The following is a 22,132-nucleotide window of genomic DNA, read 5'->3' as shown; positions in this document are numbered from 1 at the left end:
TGCTGCCATGCCTGGTATTGTCAATTCTTAGTTTTGTGATGGCTTAGAAATAAATACCCACTGGTGCCTGCCTGGTCATTTTCTTGTCTCTTCATCGGTGCAGAGGCAGCTCTAGTCAGAAGTTTGGGTAGAAGTAGATATTGACTGGTTGAAACTGAGTGTTTCCAAATTTTGTCTGATTTTAATTTTCCCATTTTCTTCTCTAGCCAAATTTGGCTATTTAGTTTTATCTGACAATACTTTGTCAATATAAAATACTATTGTCTTGGGAAATTAATCATAGATTACTATTAATTTCCTCAAAGAAGATTGTATGTACATATATATGTATATATATATATATATATGTATTTTATGAAACCAGGTCTAAGTAGCCCTGGCTGGCCTTGCTTCTGAATCCTGAGTGCTTTGATTATAGTTATAAACTATTATAGTTGGTTTAAAAAACAAAACATATTTGTGAAACAAGTAATTCCAACCTAGAGCTGTGCTGACTTCACTAGACTGACCTCTGTTATTGTTTGAAGGTCATGGAGGCAGAGCAGACCAAGACAAGAAGTGAGCTGGTGCACAAGGAGACAGCAGCCAGGTACAATGCTGCCATAGGCCGCATGAGGCAGCTGGAAAAGAAACTCAAGCGAGCCATCAATAAGTCCAAGTAAGTGTGGGTACAGTTTTCCTGGCAGGAGGGTTTGCCTTTTGCCCATTTTTGCCCTTGCTCTCTTACAGGGTTCCCAGAGCCAGAGGCAGGGATGCTGAGGAATGAGCCACTCCAAATATGATCCACCTGGAAGACAGACTAAAAGGACTCACAGAGGCAAACAGTTGTAGCTTGTTTCTGTGGCTGATAGTGTGGACAAGGCCCTGCTTCTCAGTTTACCTGGCAGCATAACGGGGAAGAGTTATATTGCATACTTCTCTGGAAAGCTCTAAGACTAATTTAAATGGACATGTAGTACAGGTGGCTCACGCCTGTTATTCTAGCTACTCAAGAAACTGTTACTTAAGGCTTGCAGTTTAAGGCCAGCTCTAGCAGGAAGTTTGTGAGATTATCTTCAATTTGCCACCAAAAAGCCAGAAGCAGAACTGTAGTTCAGGTGGTAGTGGATCAGCCTTAAGCAAAACAAGATCACCCACGCCCTGAGTTCAAGCTTTAGGGTAGGGGTGGAGCGGTATCATACTTTTTCTAAGCTCGTCTCATTCACTCTTATTTGTACAAACGAACAGTGTCCTTCCTGGGCTGGGAGAGTAGCCTAGTGATAGAGTGCTCGCCTAGCATGCATGAAGTCCTGGGTTCTTTGGTACCACATACTCAGGAAAAGCCAGAAGTGGTGCTGTGGCAGTGGTAGAGCTCTAGCCTTGAGCAAAAAGTGTCCAAAGACAGTGCTCAGGCCCTGAGTTCAAGCCCCAGGAGGCACACACACAGACACACATAGGCATACACGCACATGTGGATCTGTCAACAACCATCTAATTCTTCTACCTGGCCACGGACCAGGAGTACCAATCTGAGTCCTCTGCTTATGGTGGCTCTGCTGTGCCTAGAAAGGGAGGGCAGTGCTGTTCTCTTCTGCACTTGACGTCTTCCCCAAGCCTGTCTGATCTTCATCCCTGGAGAGTGGATCCAGGCTGCCTTCGCTGTTAGACATACCTGTGTGGCTCAGCAGCCTGCTTGGTAGGAGGGATCAGAATGCAAGGTCCTCAGTGTGCTCAGATGAGCCTCCTGGTCCTCTGGTGGATTAGTCAGGCCCCAGAAGCTGCAGCTTCACAGCATGGCCTTGGCTCAATTCACTAAATCCTAGAAGGCTGACCATGCTAGCTGTAGCTACATCTTGTGGAGTTCATTGTATTAATCTTATTACTCTGACCATTTTCTTTCCCTTCTTCTGCAGGCCTTATTTTGAACTCAAGGGAAAATACTACGTGCAGCTTGAGGTATGTGAAAGACACGTTCTTTGGTTTTCAGGCTTCCAAGTGGTTTTGGCTGGCCAGGTGTTGGCTCCTGCCTGTAATCCTAACTGCTTACAATCTTAGTAGTGTGGCTTGAAGCCAGCCTGGGCAGACAAATACGAAAGACTCTTTATCTTCAATTAACTAGCAAAAAAGCCAGAAATGAAAGTGTGACTCAAGATGTAGAACACCAACCTTGAGTGAAAAAGCCAAGAGACAGTTCAAGCCCCATCTTAACACCTCCCAAATCAGAATCTCCGGTAAGGCCAGCAAGCTCAGCTGTAACCCATTCGGGGTTCAGATACAAGTTTGAGAAGTGGATGGGGAACCAGGTGGCTAGGCTAAGGCTTTTTTCTTTTCCTTCCTTCCTTCCTTCCTTCCTTCCTTCCTTCCTTCCTTCCTTCCCTCCCTCCCTCCCTCCCTCCCTCCCTCCCTCCCTCCCTCCGTACCTCCCTCCCTCCTTCCTTCCTTTTTTCCTTTCTTCGTGCCAGTATTTGGGTTTGAATCCAGAGCCTTACCACTTTGCCTTAGCTTTTCCCACTAAAAGCTGGTGGCTCTACCATTTGAAATGCATCTCTATTTCTGAATTTGGCGGTTAATGTGAGATAATTATCTTGGATTTGTCTGTCTGTCTGGCTGCAAGCCAGGCTCTTCATATCTTAACCTCCTGAGTAGCTAGGATTTTAGGTATGAGCCATCAGAACCTGCCTAAGCAGTACCTGCCGGCTGTGGGTCTCAGGTGTGTTTGTCTAGTGTTCCTTCTCTGAGGCTGTACTCCACCAATGGATATTTCTGGATGACACTCTTGTCACTCAGAATGGGGTGTGGGGAGAAATGACCACTTTTGTCAGCTCAACCGGTAATTACAGGTAACCGATGAGAGCACTCAGGTTGCTATCCTAGTTGTATCTTGGGAACTTATCTAAAGTAGAATCATGCACACAAAGAACCATACATATACGAAAAAAATGTACTTGAACCTGTCATTTAAAAAGCATCTCTGGGTCTGCTGGGAGTGTGGCCTAGTGGTAGAATGCTTGCCTATCAAGCCTTGGGTTTGATTCCTTGGTTATCACATTCATAGAAAAAGCTGGAAGTGGTGCTATGGCTCAAGTGGCAGAGCGCTAAGTTTGAGCAAAAGTGCTCAAGGACAGTGCCCAGGCCCTGAGTTCAATCCCCAGGAGTGTGTGTGGGGGGGGGAGTATCTCTGGAATACAGAAAGAGGGGGAGAAGGGTGAACAAACGCAGTCATGCTATTCAGTATACATTATGACTTATGCAACTTATGGACAAGGATGAGAGAGGGAAAGCAAAGAAAGGAAGGGGTAATGTCCAAAAAAAGGAAATTTACTCATATGAAACAATAACCATAGAGCCTTAATAATAATAGGATTATTTAAAGAAATAACCAGGTGCTGGTGGTTCACATCTATAATCCTAGTTTACTCAGGAGGCTCAAATGTGAGGGTTGAGGTTCAAAACCAGTTTGGGCAGGAAACTTCCTCTCCCCCTCTCCCTTGGGCCTTTTCTTGAAAAATTAATCTGTTGCCATTATAAAGGGGATGTATAGAGGGATTATGAATCAGGTAATGAGTACATTTCCTTTTGTACAGTGTCTTCTGTTCTCTCACTGATGAGACTATCTCCAATTAACCATCAGAAAACTGAAGTGGAGCTGTGGCTTAAAAAGTGGTAGAGTGCTAGCCTTAAGTAAAAGAGCTCAGGGATAGTGCTCAGGCCCTGAGGTTAAGCCCAAGGACTGACAAAAAATAAGCAATATCTCACAGACTTGCTTACCAAGTTCTCCTATCTTCCTGAGCAGCAATTGAAGAAGACAGTGGATGACCTTCAAGCCAAGCTGACCCTGGCGAAGGGCGAGTACAAGACAGCCCTGAAGAACCTGGAGAGGATCTCAGATGAGATCCATGAGCGGCGGCGCTCGAGTGCCATGGGGCCTCGGGGCTGTGGTGTGGGTGCCGAGGGCAGCAGTACCTCGGTAGAGGGCCTGTCGGGAAGCAAGCCCGAGCCTGATGCTGTCTCTGGTGAGTCAGGCAAGTGGGGACTGCATGGCTTGTGTGATCTGTGTCCAGGGCTGCCTTGGTCCAGGGTCCTCATCTTCACTGCCTGGCACTGAAGAATTTCAGAGCTGGGCAACCTCACAAACGGCTTCTAGTGGCTTCCCATGTCTTGTGGGAAATCATTCATAACGTATGAATGTTCCTCAAGGTTCTATAGTCAAAAGTTATCCCTTCCCTCTTCTCTGACATACTAGAACATTCATGGCTTTTTGAAGTCCTGCTGGAGAGAGTGTAAGAATAGGGAATTGGAGTCAAGATTGATTCAAACCCTGGCCTTCTCCTGATTATCAGCACATGCTGTGTTTCTTTAGCAGTAGGGAAGGTAGTGTCTACTGACTTCCATGCCAGGTGGCAGTTAGGATTGCATGAATAACACTTGGCACCCAGTAAGCACTTAGAATTTCTTTCCTGAGGTAAAATGCCTGTAAGCTAGCTAGCTTCCAGCTTCCCCCTTAGGAATTCTATAAATCCATCAGCAAGTGTGTTAAGTACCAGGTCCAAGGTAAACTGACACTATAAACAATGACTGTGTATTATGTTCATGTAATACTTACATGTAAATCTCATAGTAGCTCATAAATTATATGTGTCCTCATAAATCCTGGATGGAGAGGATGGCGAAGCTCAGAGGTCGAGTAACTTGACCAGGCTACCCAGGAAGCAGTGGAATTAGGATTTGAATTCAGGTGTGGAGCCCATTACCATAGTATTTTTACAAAGATGTGAGAAGAAAGGGGAACCAGAATGATGTTAAGAGGCAGGACTGTGCAGAACAGAGGCAGAGGGCTCTGAAGTTATTCTGGCTCATAGGCTATACAGCACAAGCTACAGAGCACTGTAAAGAAATTCTGTTCTTTGTAATAAATGGAGATATAGGCAGGCTCTAAGGGTGTCTTATCTAATATTACCTGGAAGAAAGCAGAGGTGGTCAACACTCCATGTTCTGGCATTTCTTGCTGCTGCTGCTGCTCTCTAGGAGGAAGAGCTTAAGTGTTTTTTTTGCAGTACTGGAATTTGAACTCAGGACCTTCTGCTTCCTGTGCTGGCATTTTACCATTTGAGCCACACCTCCAGCTCAGCTTCTTGCTAGTTTAGAATTAAGTCCAGCAAACTTTTTCTGCTTGGGCTGGCTTCAAATCTCAATCCTCTAGCTAGCTTCCTGAGTAGCTAGGTTGAAGGCTGGCTTTGTTGGGACATACTTCCTTTTCCTGTGTACAGGTAGATTTGTTTAGTGTTCTGAGGTGTTTTATTAGAAGTCCGGGTATACAGCTCTCTTCCCTTTGAGGGGTTATGGGAGTGGGGATCCAGTGCCTCAGGCATGCTAAGCAAATGCTGTACCTACCACTGAGCTGTCTCCCCAATCACCTTCCATCTTGAGGTAGTGTCTGGTAACACTTATTTCACAGCAGGAGTTAAAGTTATAGCAAAGTCACCTTAGCAATCTGGCTGGTTCCTTTCATGTTGTTTCAGAGGCCGGTCAGGGAGGTCCAGGAAGGTCTCATTCCTGTCAGATGTCCTCAGAGCAGATTCTGCTTGGCAACTGTGTGCACACCTGCAGGTTACTATCCGGTAGACCTTATGTAACTGGTGTTCTCTCTCTCATCCTTAGTGGCCTCAGAAGCCTTTGAAGATGACAACTGTAGCAACTTTGTGTCTGAAGATGACTCAGAAACCCAGTCTGTGTCCAGTCTTAGCTCGGGACCAATGAGCCCATCTGAGATGCCTGACCAGTTCGCTGCAGTCACAAGGCCCGGCAGTCTGGATCTGCCCAGCCCCATGTCTCTGTCAGAGTTTGGGATGATGTTCCCAGTGTTGGGCCCTCGAAGTGAATGCAGTGGGGCCTCTTCCCCCGAATGCGAGATAGAACGAGGTGAGAGGCAGACCTCTAGCCCTATCCCTGGTGACTCCATTCCCTACCTCTGCCAGGTCCCGGAGCACCAGGGCAACAGAGCTGGGTCTCTGGCAATGTGCTGCTGGAGCTGATCACTGAGATGGGTTCTAAGGGCTATTCTGGGGACTCCTGGCATTTCTTCATCAGAAGGGTTTTGATCACAAAGCTTAGGTCCTGTGTGTCTCCTCAGAACAGTCATGCTAGAGACATCTGTTTCCTAGCTATAAAATGAGATGATAAATTTAATGTCTAATGTCTATATAATATTAGGAGGAAGAAAAGTGTTAAACCCTCTCTGATACACAGGGTGGGCAACCTGGGGAATTCCAAAAGTATGAAATGGCTGATCAGCTTGTGCCTAAGCAAATTTTAGTAACTTAGTAACCTTTGTTGTCTCTACAGGAGACAGGGCAGAAGGAGCAGAGAATAAAACAAGTGACAAAGCCAACAACAATAGAGGTGGCAACAACAGCAGTGGTGCTGGTGGCAAGGGTAAGAGCCAAAGCCACACGTGTTCTGAGAGCCAGGCCTTGGAGACCCGGATGAAACAGCTCTCCCTCCAGTGCTCCAAGGGAAGAGATGCGATTATTGCCGACATAAAAATGGTGCAGATTGGCTGATCCATCAGGGCAATGGCCCATGTACAAATCAGTATTTATACATGAAACTCAAGAACATTGTGCCAATAATCATTTAACATGCCAAATGTTAAGCATTTAAACTGCACTAACCAAGTTTCAGTGACTTGAGGGCTGAAGAATGACCCTCTGGTAAGAGCTCTTGGGTAAGTATGTTTTCCAGAGCTACAACACTGCAGGCAGACTGTGAGCAGATTCACAGCCTTTGTGGACCATTCATTCCCTGTAACAGTGTTATGGAAGCAATAATGAGTTCTGTGAAAGAACCCAAGCTAGGAGGAAGGTTGGAAGCTTAGCCAAACTGGGGGCCACAGCCTGTGTCTTTCTCTTTTCTCACACTTGGTTTGGAGAATAAGTTGTTTTTCTCCATTACATCCCAAGTATTTAAAACAAAAATAAAACCCAAGTATTCAATGCATTACCTTTCTGACATAGTCAGAGGTTTAAAAAAATGCAAGAACACACTTTATTTTCCTCACCTCTGGTGTTGAGGGGCTTTTTTTTAAAAAAAAAGCATGTAGGTTGGGATACCCATTAAAACCATTTCCTAGGAAGGCTACCATGAGCTGCACTTTTTGGGGGTGGGAAAGGTAATGCCAATGTGGGGATAGGGGCTGAGGGTAACTGGGACATAGCATAGAAGGGGTCCATGGCTGTGGAAGAGAGGTCTCTCTAGCTTAACCTCACTCTGCCAGCCAAGGGCACTGACTTATCCTAAGACTTTTCCTAGGAGACAATGCATGAGAGGAAGTAGCCATTGTCATGTCTACACTGACAAGGTGGTGATTTCTCTGTAGGCTCAACTTATTAGAATTTAAGGGTTATGCTGCACTTCTTAGAGCCAATTTTCCTTAAAGCTAGGACAGAATAGGCATGTGTTGGCAAAGGCTGTTTAAATAGAAGCAGTGGTGTCTGTTATGCTAATAGTATTAAGTGTTCAGACTGCTTTTCTTTAATGTTTTTATGGTTATGCATATTTAGAGCACTGTATATTGTCTTGTTAAGAAAATTTAGCATTTCTATAAGAAAAGCAACCTCATTTCAAGTTATCTGTTGACTGTTACAGCTTATGTATTTTAGCCATTTGTACATCCCTTCATACTGTAGTTTTTTTTATTAATACAGTATTCTAATTACAAGGTTATTTTGTACTTAGTACCTTGAGTGTAATAAAAATGCTTAAGACTCTGACTTTTTAAATAGAAAATCTATTATGGAGGAGCGTGGAATGCAGTGATCATCTCACCCACTTTGTTTTGTCCCTGTCCTGGGGCTTGAACTACTGGCCTGGGTGCTGTCCCTGAGCTTTTCTGCTCAACACCTGTGCTCTATCACTTAAGCCACAGCTCTACTTTCGATGTTCTGGTGGAGAACTAAAGATCAGAGTCTCAAGGACTATGATCCTCTAATCTCTGCCTCCTGAGTAGCTAGATTACAGGTTGTGAGCCACTGGTGCCTGGAATTCATTTTCACTTTTAAGATCCATTGTAGCCCAGATACAACAAGGTCTGGATTCAAATCCTACTTGTGCTGCTACTGAAGCTGAGCAGGAAGAGGACGGTATGGGAACTACACGTAAGGTACCTCTTGGCCTCACTGGACAGTGCAGGCCATTTGAGCCAAAATCCTGTTCAAGGGCATCCTGGCATGATTTCACTGATCCGTGGAACACAGGGGCACTGAACCTTCAGAGGATTTTCGGATGATTCTCAAGCGTTTTCACAGTGGAGGATCAGGTGATCATGAATCCTTTCTCAAGTACACACATTATAGTACTGGATTTTAATCTGTGGACTTTGTGTGTGTATTCCATATTTACTACTAGATAAATCTTAGTATCTCAGGTTCATCCAAGTATCTTTTGCTATGCTTAAAAACAGTACTAAACAATACACTTGACTTCCAACCATCTTCAGATCCACTCAGTTCTCAAGTGTAGTAAGTCCCCTGCACCATGCCATCTATCTCTAGTCCATGGCAGACACAAACTGTTCTCTGCAATGAAAGCATTGCTCCATTCTTTTGCAGGAGGATGGAGGACATAGTTTGGAAAAGCAGAAAATTTCTGGCTCAAACACCTGCTACACAGTATGGTACCTTACATTTTCCCTCTCAAAATTAAAAGCCACAAAATAATGTTTCATTAATGATTAGAAATTGATTTTTTTTTTTGCCAGTCTTGGGCTTAAGCTCAGGGCCTGAGCACTGTCCTTGGATTTTTCTCAAGGCTAGAGCTTTACCACTTGAGCCTCAGCACCACTTCTGGCTTTTTCTAAGTATGTGGTACCAAGGAATCGAACCTGGGTCTTTGTCCATGCTAGGCAAGCACTCTACCACTAGGCCAAATTCCGGGCCCTAGAAATTGATCTTTTAAAGTACTTCATGCAGAGAATGGTAGTGCGATGGGATTTTCTTTTTTGGTACTTGAAACACATAATAGACAAGATCTACCAAATAGGCCTGTGGTTTTTTTTGAAGGGGTGGTGTTACCATATTGGAGTTTGGATCCTAGGACCTTATGCCTGAGACAGAATCTGACACCCCATATCAAACCTGGAACACTATCCTCTACCTCCTGAGTAAGCTGTGATTACAGTGTACCCCACTACCTAGCCTCAATGTTCTAATGTTGCTTTCTGTTGTCTTAATCTCTATCCCATATTTAAGCATTGGGACTTATTTCCTGCCTCAGTCCTTTTCCTCCCTATCATCCTATGACCTGCTGTCATCTCTCTACACATTGACCTTGACTTTTATCATCTCCTCTCATGTTCTTGCTATGCACACGTCCAGTTAAAGCAGCCTGCTCCATTCCTGCTATTGTAGACTTCTTGCTACTCTCTGCTCTGTCTGAATTTACCTGCTCTTTCATACAAACAAGACTCACCCGATCCTCTTGGTTTCTTGTAGCTCCCACTAACAGTTTTTACAGCTTCTACAAACTTAGTTCCAGAAAGTCACTTCTGGGCTTCTTTAGTTCATATTTGACTTGATTTTTCTGAATACATTTTGAATTCATTAAGGTTTAAACACTTCTGAGTATCTGCCTAGGCTGAAATTAGAAGCTTGACTGACTTTATCTCCCTTTAGCAATTCCTGTCTTGGTTTTTATCTGTCCCAATGTTGTGTCTTAGAACCTCAGAAGGGCCTGCGTGATCTTTGTCTCCTCATTCAATGCAGTTACCTTCCTCTGATCTAGGTCCCACTGTGTCTTAAAGTAATTATGGCCTGCTGGATTGGGGCTTTGGATAGACCAAGACTTTTAAGCCCTCAGGTTTATTTCCTCAGTTGTAGAAAGGAACACTAGTGCCTGTAAAGAAAAAATACAATTAGTAAATAACTGCTGGATGATTTTTAGTTTGTCTTTTGAGGCTTTACCTTCAAGGTTTAAAATGCCAATTCCTCAAAAAAAACTTGGCTATACTGGGTTCAAACACTCATATACTGTTACACACTATTTGTTACTACTCCATAGAATCCAACAATACCACATACTGAATTGTTCGCATGCAATGTGTTTTGTTGTTGTTATAGTCCCAGGGCTTGAACTCAGGGCCTGGATAATGTCCCTGAGCATTTTGTTCTCAATCAAAACTAGCACTCTACCAGTGTGAGCCATAGCTCTACCTCTGGCTTTTTTGGTAGTTAACTGGAGATTAAAGTCTTTTTTTTTTTTTTTTTTTGCCAGGCTTGGGCTTAGGGCCTGAGCACTGTCCTTGAGTTTTCTCAAGGCTAGCACTCTACCACTTGAGCCATAGCACCACTTCTGGCTTTTTTCTATGTATGTGGTTCCGAAGAATTTGTGCATGCTAGGCAAGCACTCTACCACTAGGCCAAACTCCTGGCCCCGAGGAGATCAAAGTCTTACAGACTTTGCTGCCAGGCTGGCGTTGAGCCTGCAATTCTCAGATCTCAACCTCCTGAGTAGCTTAAATCATACGTGTTTACAACAAACGGCTCTAACCAAATTCATCCACTTAAAATAAAATTCAAAGTGTTAAGTAATTTGCCACTGAATTAAAAAGAGCAGTTTTTTTTTTTATTTTTTGGGGGGAGGGAGAGGTACTAGAGTTTGAACTCAGTGCAACAGCTTGCTGGCAGGTACTTTTGTGACTTGAGGCAGTCCAACCAAGAACACATTTTTAGAAGCACATACTCATATTCAAGTATAACTGCAACTACTGTCTTTCTAGGAACACATGAGATGAGCTTCCAATAAATCAAGTTCTTTAGGTTAAACGTGTAATTCCCATAAGTATAAACATTTTATTTCAATTAAAGGCAGTAGAATACAAAATAAGTTTTGATAATTATAAAGTAGAGACAATGAAAATCCCACCCCCTTTTTCAGACCTTTAAAAATTCCCAGCTGTTACCCATTTTTTGTGATCACTTTTTCTGGATGCTGTATAACCAACCCAATCCCCTTACATCAATTACTTCTTTCAAAGTGCTGTTGCTACAAAAGCACTGAACTATAAATCAGTTTGAAGATGATAGAGACTAAATTACAATGTCTTTAATGCCTTAGATTACTATTTCATCAACCTGACAAATCAAAATTGCAGTAGGGAATATACCTCAGTTCTCTCTATAGTCAGTGCCTTAAATATCTAAGGCAAACAAGCTTTACTCTTTAAGCCTGAGCATCTTCATGCTAAGCTAATTAGTACTACTAAAAGCTTTTATCTTTCATAACACTTGGGTAACAAACATTTAGAATCATAAATAATGCAAAGTTAAAATTATAGTGACATGATTTGAATCATTTGGAATTAGTGGGGTCAACACAATTAGGTTTACAACATGCTCCGTTAAAAAGGAAAGGAAAGATAAATATTTCCGGATATTAAATAGCCTGCAGGTCCACTCAATGTCCTTACCCAGTCTCAGCAGTTCCTTTTTCCTTTCAGCAACGGCATCTCACAGTGATGGATGTCTGAGTCTATTCTTAAATCATATGCCTGAGTTTTTATAGAAAGTGGCCAACTCTATATACACAAAATCAATGTGAACAGTACTTCTAGGTGATGAAGGTAATTCTGACTATATACAATTCCTACCAAACACCGTGACAAGCACCAGATTCCACTGTGACACAGATTTAGATTTAATTGCACTGATTATCATCCTGAAGATTTGTGTCCTCACTTGAAGAGTTGATGTTCGGTAAGTTGGTAAGTATAAAATCCAGTGATTGCTGAGAATTTCCCATCACTGAAGTTGTGTTGTCTTAATGGGGATAGTGCTATTGAAGTCCAAGAAAAAAGGTCCTTCTTGTTTAGGCAAAAAAGTGCTGGGAATAATATTAAAGATTCCAGGAGGTATATTTTCTAATTCCAGGTAGCAAAATCCACACCTATGTTCAGAGAAAGTGAGAATAAGGCAATGCCACAAGAAGTATACATGGGACATATACATAATTAAAATGCCAGCCTTACCTATAGTCACCACTTGATTTCCTCGAAAAGCCATGGGAACCAGCATCTCCCACCAAGGAAACTGTTACAACCTCAAATCCAACACTATATTGCCTAGTTTCAAACAAATGGTATTACTTAGTAAATAGTCACAAGTAAATACATGTTTTCAAAATAACCAATCTAAAGTGCTATCAGATCTTTTATACTCATAAAACAGTATCTGTTCTGGGCTCGGTGGCTCCCGCCTGTAATCCTAGCTACTCAGGAGGCTGAGATCAAGGTTCAAAGCCAGCCCAGGCAAAAAGAACCTGAGACACTCATCTCCAATTAACCTGGCTTGAGAGTAGGGAGATGGCCTGGGTGCTGTCTCTGAGCTCTTCAGCTCAAGGCTAAGTTCAAGCCCCATGACCCACAAAAAACAAAATATCTGCTATTTAAGTCAAAAAATAACATTAAATGTGAAAACATATCACAAGACAATTATTTTTAACAACTTGTCATTTCATCAAGTATTTTCTTTCTTATTTTCAAACAATTTTTGTTTATGCTATCCCAGGGCTTGAACTCAGGGCCTGGGCTCTGTCCTTGGGTTTTTTACTCAGGATAGCACTCTTATCACTTGAGCCGTATCTCCATCTTCAGCTTTTTGGGGCTGTCTTTGAACCTTGAGCCTTAGACCTCAGTGCTCTGAATTACAGGTATGAGCCATTAGTGCCTAGTAGAACTTGTAACATCTTAACATGTGGTTTCAATGTAAATCCATTCAAGAATAAACAGTTAAGAAAAATACTGTATCAGTCTTTAAAATTTAGAAACTACAAAGTATTGTCTTCACAATAGGCAGTAAAGTCTACATTATTAGAAATAGTGTATATGCCAGAGGTGGTTCCAAGTCAGTAAGGAAAAGATCCATTTAGTGATCAGGTAATAAAAATTTAGAAATTGTATTTCAAAATATATACACATCACTAACATCTTCTTGAAGCGCTCTTGTTTTGTCTTTTATATTTAAGTCTAATCTACCAGGAATTGATCAGATCAGATCTGATATACACAAGGTGTTAACTGCTACTTCTCCATGGAAACTCAATTATTCCATATCATTTATTGAAGATGTCCTTTCCCTGTTGTAATAGAGGAACATTAACTTAAGAAAGCTACTCGTCACAAACCTTGGTCCTCTGAGCTCAATGAGTAGTGGCCCAGTCTTTTCTATATGGAATTGGTAGATGGGGTTATTTTTGTGAGTCTCTTGGAAATTTCCACATCCTCCAGCAGTCTGACCACTCCACTTGCCATTAATCTAATAGAACAACAGTTTTTAAAGTGAAATTATATGAAACTCTAAAGACCAAGTTCCTTTCCACCTTAAAATCAATACACAGCAGTTCTCCACTGACTCTACCCCTTGCTCCAATTTTTGTCACTGTCAATGTAACTCCCCAGTCAGCCAGGATACTTGGCTTTGTTCCATCTCTTAGATGATAACCAAGCTGTTCCTGCTAGGAACTTTCTTTAGGATATCCCTCTACACATTTAACCCACAATGCCAAGTATTCTCAAATTTGCAAAGTTACAAACCAAGGTTTGTGTTAATGTTTCTGCTATGATGTATTTTTACAGAAATACCTAATTCTCACAGAAGATATATTCTGGAGATGAAAGGTTTCTAACATTTTCTTCCCTTTATTCCTATAAAACCCCAGAATGTTTATTTTTAATTTAATAAGCTATGATAAATAGGAAAGGGAATTCTAAAAGAATGCTGGATGAGATGACAACCCCAAGAAATAATTTTCTTACCCGTTTTGATAAGGTATATGGTGAAGGAATCTTCGAAAAAGTAAAACTGCATGCTGAATATACCTAGATTTAAAAAGCAGCTTAATGTATACACAAAGATTATACTGAGAAATTTTATACTATAAAGCATCAACGAGAGTTTTTACAAAGGATACTGAAAACTTAGTTGGCATACAGTGATTTCTGTAGGCAGCCTGGAATCAAGTCAGTAATTTAATGAACTGAGAACTGGGAAGTTAGGGAGTTTCTTAGCATTCTTGTTCCATGTGTGACTAATGGAAAATCCACAAGCCTTCCAAAAGCTTTGGCTTCTGCATCTGAAGAACAAGCCAGGGTTGACACTTCCCAATATCCTGGACCTTCACTACTCAGTCTATACAGACTGAACTCCTTCTACATGACAAATCTACATAGAAAATTATAATAGTCTTCCTAGCTACACGAAAACACTTTATAAGTAAATTGTCATTTTTTATTGAGACAGGGCTTTATAACCCAGGGCTGGACTTGTACTCATGATCCATCTCAGTCCCCCAAGCCCTAGGATTATAGCGATATGCTGTCATGCCTGACTCCAAGGCATGTTTTTCTTATAGGCTGAAAGAAGTTGGGCTTTTTTGTCCCTTGCTCTGTAATCCCCCTTTTTTGGTTCGTAGTGGGACTTGAACTCTGGGCCTGGGGGTTGTCCCTGAGTTCTTTAGCTCAAGGCTACTGCCCTACTCCTTGAGCCACTTCCAGTTTTCTGGTGGTTAATTGCAGGTAAGAGTCTCAGACTTTTGCCTGGGCTAGCTTTGAACCACAATCCTCAAATCTCAGCCTTCTGAGTAGTTAGGATTACAGGTGTGAGCCACTGTGCCCAGCTCTGACCATTTAGCTGAACATAACCACATCATCTCAGGTCTAAACTGTTACGGTAAAAATTAAAATGTTCATTCAAAATGATACTCTAAGGCAGGCACCAGTGGCTCCTGACTATAATCCTAGCTACTCGGGAGGTTGAGATTTGAGTGTGTCTGTTCAAAGCCAGCCCGGGGAAGGAAAGTCCAATTAATTCAAAGTAGAGCTGTGAGCCAAATGGTAGAGCCTTGAGCAAAGAAGCTCAAAGACAGTGCCCTGGACCTGAGTGCATGCTCTAGGACTGGTACAAAAAAAAAATTTGTTTTTTAATGTTATTCCTTAAAACCACTGTTTTTATAACCAAAAAAAAAAAGAAAACACAAAAATGAGGCGTTATGAATTTTTTTCCCCCAGCACTCAAGGTCTGAGGCAGGCAACTGGCCTTGTCTTCAAGAAAAAACATTTTTTTTCAGATAAACACCACTCACAAAGCAGACAGAACACATTATGTTTTTTGTCAGCGTGTGCTGGTTTTACTTACCCGGACTGTGTAATGGATTGTGTTCTGTTTTTCATATTGAGAAACCACTAAGGTAAAGGTATGGGTCCCAGGTGTAGTCAGCTTTATCTTAGTCAAATAATGAGGGCTGTTAATTCGAATTCCATCAATGTATGGAGGTGGGTCCGCTGCAGACAGACAAGCAAATAGATTTTTATTTCCTTAGTTGACATTGGAGGATTGGTGGTAACATAATGAACAGAACTGACTCGGTCTTTACAACATTGGTGAATTATACCACTTTACAGTTTTCTAACAAGCAAAAGCAACTGGGGGATGAACTCAGTGCCTTTGCTCTCACAGGTGGTGTTCTATTCACTAGGGCCAAACCTCCAGTCTGACATTTTTGCTGATTATTTTGGAGACAGTTTCTTGGCTTCAAACCAATATCCTCCAAGTCTCAGACTCCTGAGTAGCTAGGCTTACAGGCATGAATGCACCCAGCATATCGCATACAGAGTATTTCTTTTAATTATATATGAATATGGCATGTTTTATCTATGCTTCAACTGGTAACTCATGAAATCTGGATGCTCCGATTATTCAGATTTTTGTTATTGCCACCTACCTGATAGATTCTGTGGTACTCTTATCAAACATGACATCAAAGACGTCCATTATTATATGTTTTTCAAGGTAAACACTTCCATCACTTCATCTAGAAACAAGTACTTAAAATATGACCTACCCCTAAAGCATATTTAATATCCCAAACAGGTATTTGGTCACTAATGTTTAGAGGTGATATGTGATCTAGTAAGAAGAGTAAAAGAATGGGGCTGAGCTGGGAGTTTGACCTACTGGTAGAGTGCTTGCCTAGCATGAAGAAGCCCTGGGTTTGATTTCTTGGCACAATATTCATACAAAAAGCTGGAAGTGGTGCTTTGACTCAAGTGGTAGAGCTCTAGCTTTGAGAAAAAGCACAAGAACAGTGCTCAGGCCCTGAATTCAAATTCTGAGAGAAATAATACTAGACTTAAAAATATGATGGAAAAAATCACTATACATCTTAAAAAGTTAATCTATATTTTTAGAATATATCTGAAATTTAAGAACTACATATTCTAGACAGGCATTGGTGGTTCACACTTACAATCCTAGCTCTTCAAGAGACTGAGGATAGAAGACAAGGGTCAAGGCAGGGCAAACAAGTCCGAAGAGACTTCATCATAATAGAATCTTCTGGGTGTGGTGGCACATGTCTGTCATTTTGGCTACAGTGGGAAACCTACAATAAGGTGGATAGAGATTCAGGTGCCTGCCTTGGCAGGAAGTAAGACTCAAAAATAACCAGGGCAAAAAAGGCCTGAAGGGGCTGGGAGTTTGGCCTAGTGGTTAAAGTGCTTGCCTAGCATGCATGAAGACCCGGGTTCGATTCCTCGGTACCACATACATAGAAAAAAGCCGGAAGTGGTGCTGAGGCTCAAGTGGTAGAGCTCTAGCCTTGAGAAAGTCCAAGGACAGTGCTCAGGCCCTGAGCTCAAGCCCAGGACTGGCAAAAAAAAAAAAAAAAGGCCTGAAGGCATTTCTCCATGGTAGAACACATGCCTAGCAAGTGTGAGGCTCCAGCTTCAAACCTCAATACCACAAAATACAACATTCATGCATAGACTATACAGATTTTTTTTTGTTTTATATGACCAGCACAAGAAAAAAATTCTATGTATCATCCTCATAAAATGTTATCCTCAATCATGTGAATAAAACATGTAACATTTATTTTGCTAGTAAACATACCTGGGTAATAAACTTTTTTGCCATCAGTCTTGTATACAACCATTGTGATAAATTCTCGGTTATTTGCAAAATCATCCTAATAATCACAAGAATTCAATCTGGTTAGAAAAATGGGCTTGAAATTCTCTTAATGTTAAAAATAATCTTGAGTGCTTTTTACAGCTTACAAAAGCTTATGCATATAAATGTCACTTTAGTAAATGACTATGTTGAAGTATTATATAAAATTCCAAGGTATTAAAGTATCATTATAAAAAGATACAAAATTCCTTAAAGAAAAACATTTATCTGAAAAGAAAACACACATCATTTTCAAGGCACCCTATAAAAAGAAACAGGCTGGTGATCAAATTACGGATTTTATAGTCTATCTTTTAGTGTAAGTGTCATTAGAAGGTAGGGTAGCAGTACCTTGTCTGTTATGTGTCTACTAAGCAAAACCCAAACCGCAGCGCCCCCTTGTGGACACTGCACCTCCAGTTTATACTGGGGGTTGTTGGCCAGGCTATAGGCATCTTTCACGGGTCCTTGCTTAGCATCCCAAGTACTAAAAGATAAAGTCAACAAAGAAGGTAATGATTAAATTTCTCATAGAGCTAAAATGTTACACTACTTTAAAAGTGTTGTGTCTCTAAATACATTTAAACTATCGGGAATTTGGGTTTGTTCTTTTCAATACTTTGGGGATATTTAAGAAATACAGAAAGAAAACAGAGCCTAGTATAAGATAATCATCTGTAGGCATGGCACAGAAAATGTTAGTCCTTCTAAATTATACATTACATTTTAAATGAAAGAGTAAAACTGACAGGGTAGTGCTTGTAAGCCCAGCTACTCAGAAGATGAAGCTCAAAGGATCATGGTTCAAAGGTCAGCCCAGTAAAAAGCAAGACATTACAACAAACAAGCAAGGAATGGAAGCATATATGCTTGCAATAAAAGCTATGCTGCAGGCAAAACAATTTTTGTCTGAGGCCAGCCTTGGGTAAAAACTATCACTATTCCTAAAAAATTAAAAATAAAAGGGCTATGGGGCTGAGGAGGTATGGCTCGGTGGTACTGCATCTTGCTAGAAAAGCCCCAGTACTGAGGAAACACACATACACAAGAGAATACTATGAAGCATACACTGAAATACATGAAAAATTACCTGTGAATACATGTTGATTCTTTAAAAAGACCAGGATTCCAACTCAAATAAATAACATCATAATACTGACAGAGATCATCCCAGGAAATCCAAAATATTCCTGAAAATTAAATGTATTTAAGATTTTTTTTAGATTAGCAAAGTCAAATCAGTTTATTTCCTGTTGTTAAAACATGCTATTCAGGCCAGGTGCTGGTGGCTCATGCTTGTAATCCTAATCAGGAGGCAGAGATCTGAGGATTGTGGTACAAAGCCAGCACGAGCACTGAAAGTCCATGAGACACGTACCTGCAATTAACTGCCAGAAAACCAGAAGTGATGCTGTGGCTCAGGGACAACGCCTAGGCACAGAGTTCACTAACAAAAAACAAAAACCCCATGCTACTCAACACACAAATGGTATCAAGATTAAAGAGATTTTTACCATTATCTATTTTCTGAGCTGTTCGAGGATCAAAGTTTAGATACTTTTGCAATTCTGAAGTCCAGTTTTTTACGTCATTTTCACTATATCTTCCTTTCCAACGTAAATGGCTCCAAGGATTTTTCAACTGGATAAATCTCAAGCCCTATTTAAACAAGAGAACATTAAGTTGCAAAATAGGTCTGTCTCGCTATTGTTCAATTCTTTCTTGGGATATTTCTTAGTTCTTTTCTTTCAAATTAATGTAATACTTTCACTAGGTCATATATTGGACGAAATGGTTCCGTCCTCCTTGGATCTGTGTTGTGGTTAAGTCACCAGGCACACAGCTATTTAAACATTCAATGCCCATGTGTAGTCAGAGGCTGATGCACAGAGTGCACACGCAAATCCTCATCCATCACAGAAAGTACCCTGGACATTACTGCTGGAGAGCATCAAGAATATCTTTCTTGCCTTTTTTTTTTTTTGCAAGTGAAAAAAATCTTGTTTTCTTGGAGTTCATGTCATAATTTTTTTTATTGTAATTAGTAAAAGGGTTACATGATTTTGCCAGATAGAAGGTGCATTAATTCACATACATTGATACCCTTTCACATGTCTTGGTACCCATTTCCCTCCCCCTCTTTCTTGCCTTTTTAAAGCCATTTCTACTTCAGTTGAATCTTATTTTCCAGTCATTTTTACTCTAATGTACTCTTTGTTTTCACATTCCCATAAATCATCCTTGAATTTGTCTCGAAAGGAATTAGCTCAGATGGCTCCCCTTTCCTGAAGGCCTTTTTTTTTTTTTTGGCCAGTCCTGGGCTTGAGCTCAGGGCCTGAGCACTGTCCTTGGACTTTCTCAAGGCCAGAGCTCTACCACTTGAGCCTCAGCACTACTTCCGGCTTTTTTTCTATTTATGTGGTACCGAGGAATCGAGCCCAGGTCTTCCTGCATGCTAGGCAAGCACTCTACCACTAGGCCAAACTCCTGGCCCCCTGGAGGCCTTTTTTTAATCCCCCTTTTTTTCTCAGTAAAAATTGAAGCAATGAAAGAAAAAAAAAAAATAGTATCAACCAGGGAGTCAGAATAAAAGGGGACCAACTGATCGGTTGTAAATAAACACAGGAGGTAACACATGCACATGATGAAACAGTAATTTCCTTTCTTTTTATTTTGTGCCAGTACTAGGGCTTGAACTCAGAACCCACGTGCTATCCTTAGCTTTTTCATTCAAGGCTGAACACCACTTTTGAACAACCATACCTATTTTTCTGGTGGTTAATTGTAGATAAAGTGTCTCATGGACTTTCCTGCTAAGGTTGACTTTCAATTGCAAGCCTCGGCCTCCTGAGTAGCTAGAACGATAGGTATGAACCACCTGTGCTGGGTGATCCTCTCCTTTTAATAACGATCTCTCCTCTGCACCTGATGTGCTGAGCAGCTGTGTTACAGCCAAACAATATCCTGTTCTTATGTTACCTATTGGTACAAATGCACAAATCTTGTCTTCTCAATCAAATACTAAGCTTGAAATGGTGATGGCACACATCTTTTTAGAACTGCCACTGAAACCATTAAGATTATAGTGAAGTCTTCATAAACACTGTATTACTATACAGAACTGATTACAATGACACAAAAATAAAAGCTGACAATTACAAGATCATCTATCTTTAAGTAGTTCTTAGGAAATTATTTTTTGCTAATCATGTTTAAATCAAACTGGTTGGGGATATTTTTTTTAAAAGGCTTTGCTATTTTTTTAGTTTTTTGCTTTTCACAGTCTTGGGGTCTGAACTCAGGGTCTCATGCTTACAACACAGGCATGCTAGCACTTAGAGCTATATCCCTAGCACTTTTTGCTTACTTTCTTTGTGTGCCAGCCCTGGGGCTTGAACTCAAAGCTTGGACACTGTCTCTGAACTTTTTTGCTCAAGGATAGTTTTCTATCACTTGAGCCACACCTCTACTTCCAGCTTTTTAAAATTTTTTTATGCTGGCCTTGGAGCTTGAATTAAAGGCCTGACCATTGTCTTGGGCTTTCTCAAGGTTAGCACTCTACCACTTGAGCCACAGCACCACTTCCAGCTTTTTCTATGCGGTATAGAAGAATTGAACCCAGGTCTTCATGCATGCTAGGCAAGCACTCTAGGACTCCCGGCTCACTACTTCCAGCTTTTTAGTGGTTAAATGGAGATGAATCTCACAGATTTTCCTGCCTGGGCTGGCTTTGAACTGCAGTCCTCAGATTTCAGCCACCTGAGTAGCTAGGATTATAGACATGAGCCACCAGTGCCTAGCATGCTTTCACTGTTAAAATAAGGTCTCACATGTATGCCCAGAATGATCCAGATAGTAATCCTATTTATACTTCCTGCTTTACTAGGATGACAACTTATCATCCACTGGTTGAGATGGGGTCTCAAAAGTATTTTTTCAAAACATTGTGGCCTGAAACCACAATCCTCCTAAAACCACAATCTTCCTAATTTCAGCATTTTGGTTTTGTTTTTTTGATAGGTCGTGGGGCTTGAACTCTGGGCTTGGGCACTGTCCCTGAGCTCTTCAGTTCAAAGCTATTGCTCTCCCTCTTGAGCCACACAGTGTCACTTCTGGTTTTCTAATGATTAATTGGAGATAAGAGTCTTATAGACCCTTGTATTAATTACAATAAAAAATATATGAAAGAAAAAAAGGCTTTAGTGCCTGGGCTGGCCTTGAACCTCTATCCTCACCCCACCCCACTTAATTCCAGCTTCATAACTGGCTATGATTATAGGTATAAGCCACTATACCAGACATTTTATATGGTCGCATATTGTGAGCTGGGATAGATGTGATTTCTGGACAGACTATATTCCTCAGAAGCTTCATTATTTTCTCAATTTCTTCTATACCACCTGTGCCTTATCACACATCAATCAATACATGCTTAACTCTGATCATTTTCACAAAAGTTTTTTTCTTTTGTCTCAGCAAGGAAAAATTTACATCTGTGTAGAAAGGTATGCCATTAGCTCAAATCCTGGCAAGCAAGCATCAAAAGTTCTTTCCACAAAAGGAGACTTCCCTTATTTCAGGACTCTACTTCCTAAGGACCTTCCTAAGAGAAGCTTTTTCAAGATATATGGCTAACATGTTTTTGCTTTTGGTTTTGGTTAGTCAAGGGGCTTGAACTCAGAGCCTGGGCACTGTCTGAGCTTTTCTGCTCATGGCTAGCACTACACCACTTCAGCCACAGCTCTACTTTGTTTTCTGGTAGTTAATTGGAGGTAAGAGTCTCATGGACTTTCATCCTTAGGCTGGTTTCAAACTGTGATCCTCAGATCTCAGCCTCTTGAGTAGCTAGGAGCTACTGGCACCCGGCTCCCTACAGATTTTTATTGGTAAGCAGAGGATTAGCAATTCAGGGGACCTAGAATATGTGAAGAATTGCTAGGAAATTTCAGCTTATGCTGAAATAATCCATTTATGAAGTTATTTCTCAGTTGCAGCAAAGGAAAGGTCTTGGGTAGGTTCAGAAATACCATGAAGACATATATGACTAGAAACAGCTTGACCAGAACTGTTTCTCCCGAGTATTTATGGACCATTACTTCTAGAAGAGATACATGATGCAAAGGGAGGATAATTGAGACTAAATTGATGGTCCTAGA

The 22,132-nt window shown here is 41.1% G+C and overlaps 2 protein-coding genes across 3 annotated transcripts in view; one reads left to right on the top strand and one right to left on the bottom strand.

Annotated features, from left to right (window-relative positions):
- Positions 1-7,743, top strand: part of Sh3bp5 (SH3 domain binding protein 5) — a 78,706-nt gene extending 70,963 nt beyond the window's left edge. The window contains exons 5-9 of the mRNA XM_090321659.1: positions 528-658; positions 1,893-1,935; positions 3,773-3,992; positions 5,638-5,898; positions 6,322-7,743. Of these exons, the coding sequence (XP_090177785.1) occupies positions 528-658; positions 1,893-1,935; positions 3,773-3,992; positions 5,638-5,898; positions 6,322-6,539 (873 nt within the window). The 3' untranslated portion in view covers positions 6,540-7,743. The remainder of the gene's footprint in view (positions 1-527; positions 659-1,892; positions 1,936-3,772; positions 3,993-5,637; positions 5,899-6,321) is intronic.
- Positions 7,744-11,431: 3,688 nt separating this feature from the next.
- Positions 11,432-22,132, bottom strand: part of Capn7 (calpain 7) — a 39,991-nt gene continuing 29,290 nt past the window's right edge. The window contains exons 13-21 of one of the 2 annotated variants that reach the window (XM_090321638.1): positions 18,491-18,635; positions 18,067-18,166; positions 17,328-17,463; positions 16,917-16,992; positions 15,162-15,307; positions 13,784-13,846; positions 13,153-13,283; positions 11,999-12,091; positions 11,432-11,916 (exon numbers count right to left, since the gene is read on the bottom strand). In XM_090321638.1, the coding sequence (XP_090177764.1) occupies positions 11,772-11,916; positions 11,999-12,091; positions 13,153-13,283; positions 13,784-13,846; positions 15,162-15,307; positions 16,917-16,992; positions 17,328-17,463; positions 18,067-18,166; positions 18,491-18,635 (1,035 nt within the window). In that variant the 3' untranslated portion in view covers positions 11,432-11,771. The remainder of the gene's footprint in view (positions 11,917-11,998; positions 12,092-13,152; positions 13,284-13,783; positions 13,847-15,161; positions 15,308-16,916; positions 16,993-17,327; positions 17,464-18,066; positions 18,167-18,490; positions 18,636-22,132) is intronic. The other variant, XM_090321647.1, reaches the window with a different exon arrangement.

The sequence above is a fragment of the Megascapheus bottae genome, chromosome 2, assembly GCF_031878675.1.
Source record: "Megascapheus bottae isolate mThoBot1 chromosome 2, mThoBot2.hap1, whole genome shotgun sequence".
Lineage (NCBI taxonomy): Eukaryota > Metazoa > Chordata > Mammalia > Rodentia > Geomyidae > Megascapheus > Megascapheus bottae.
The sequence above is the reverse complement of the archived record's forward strand: the minus strand, read 5'-3'. Positions and strand labels throughout refer to the sequence as shown.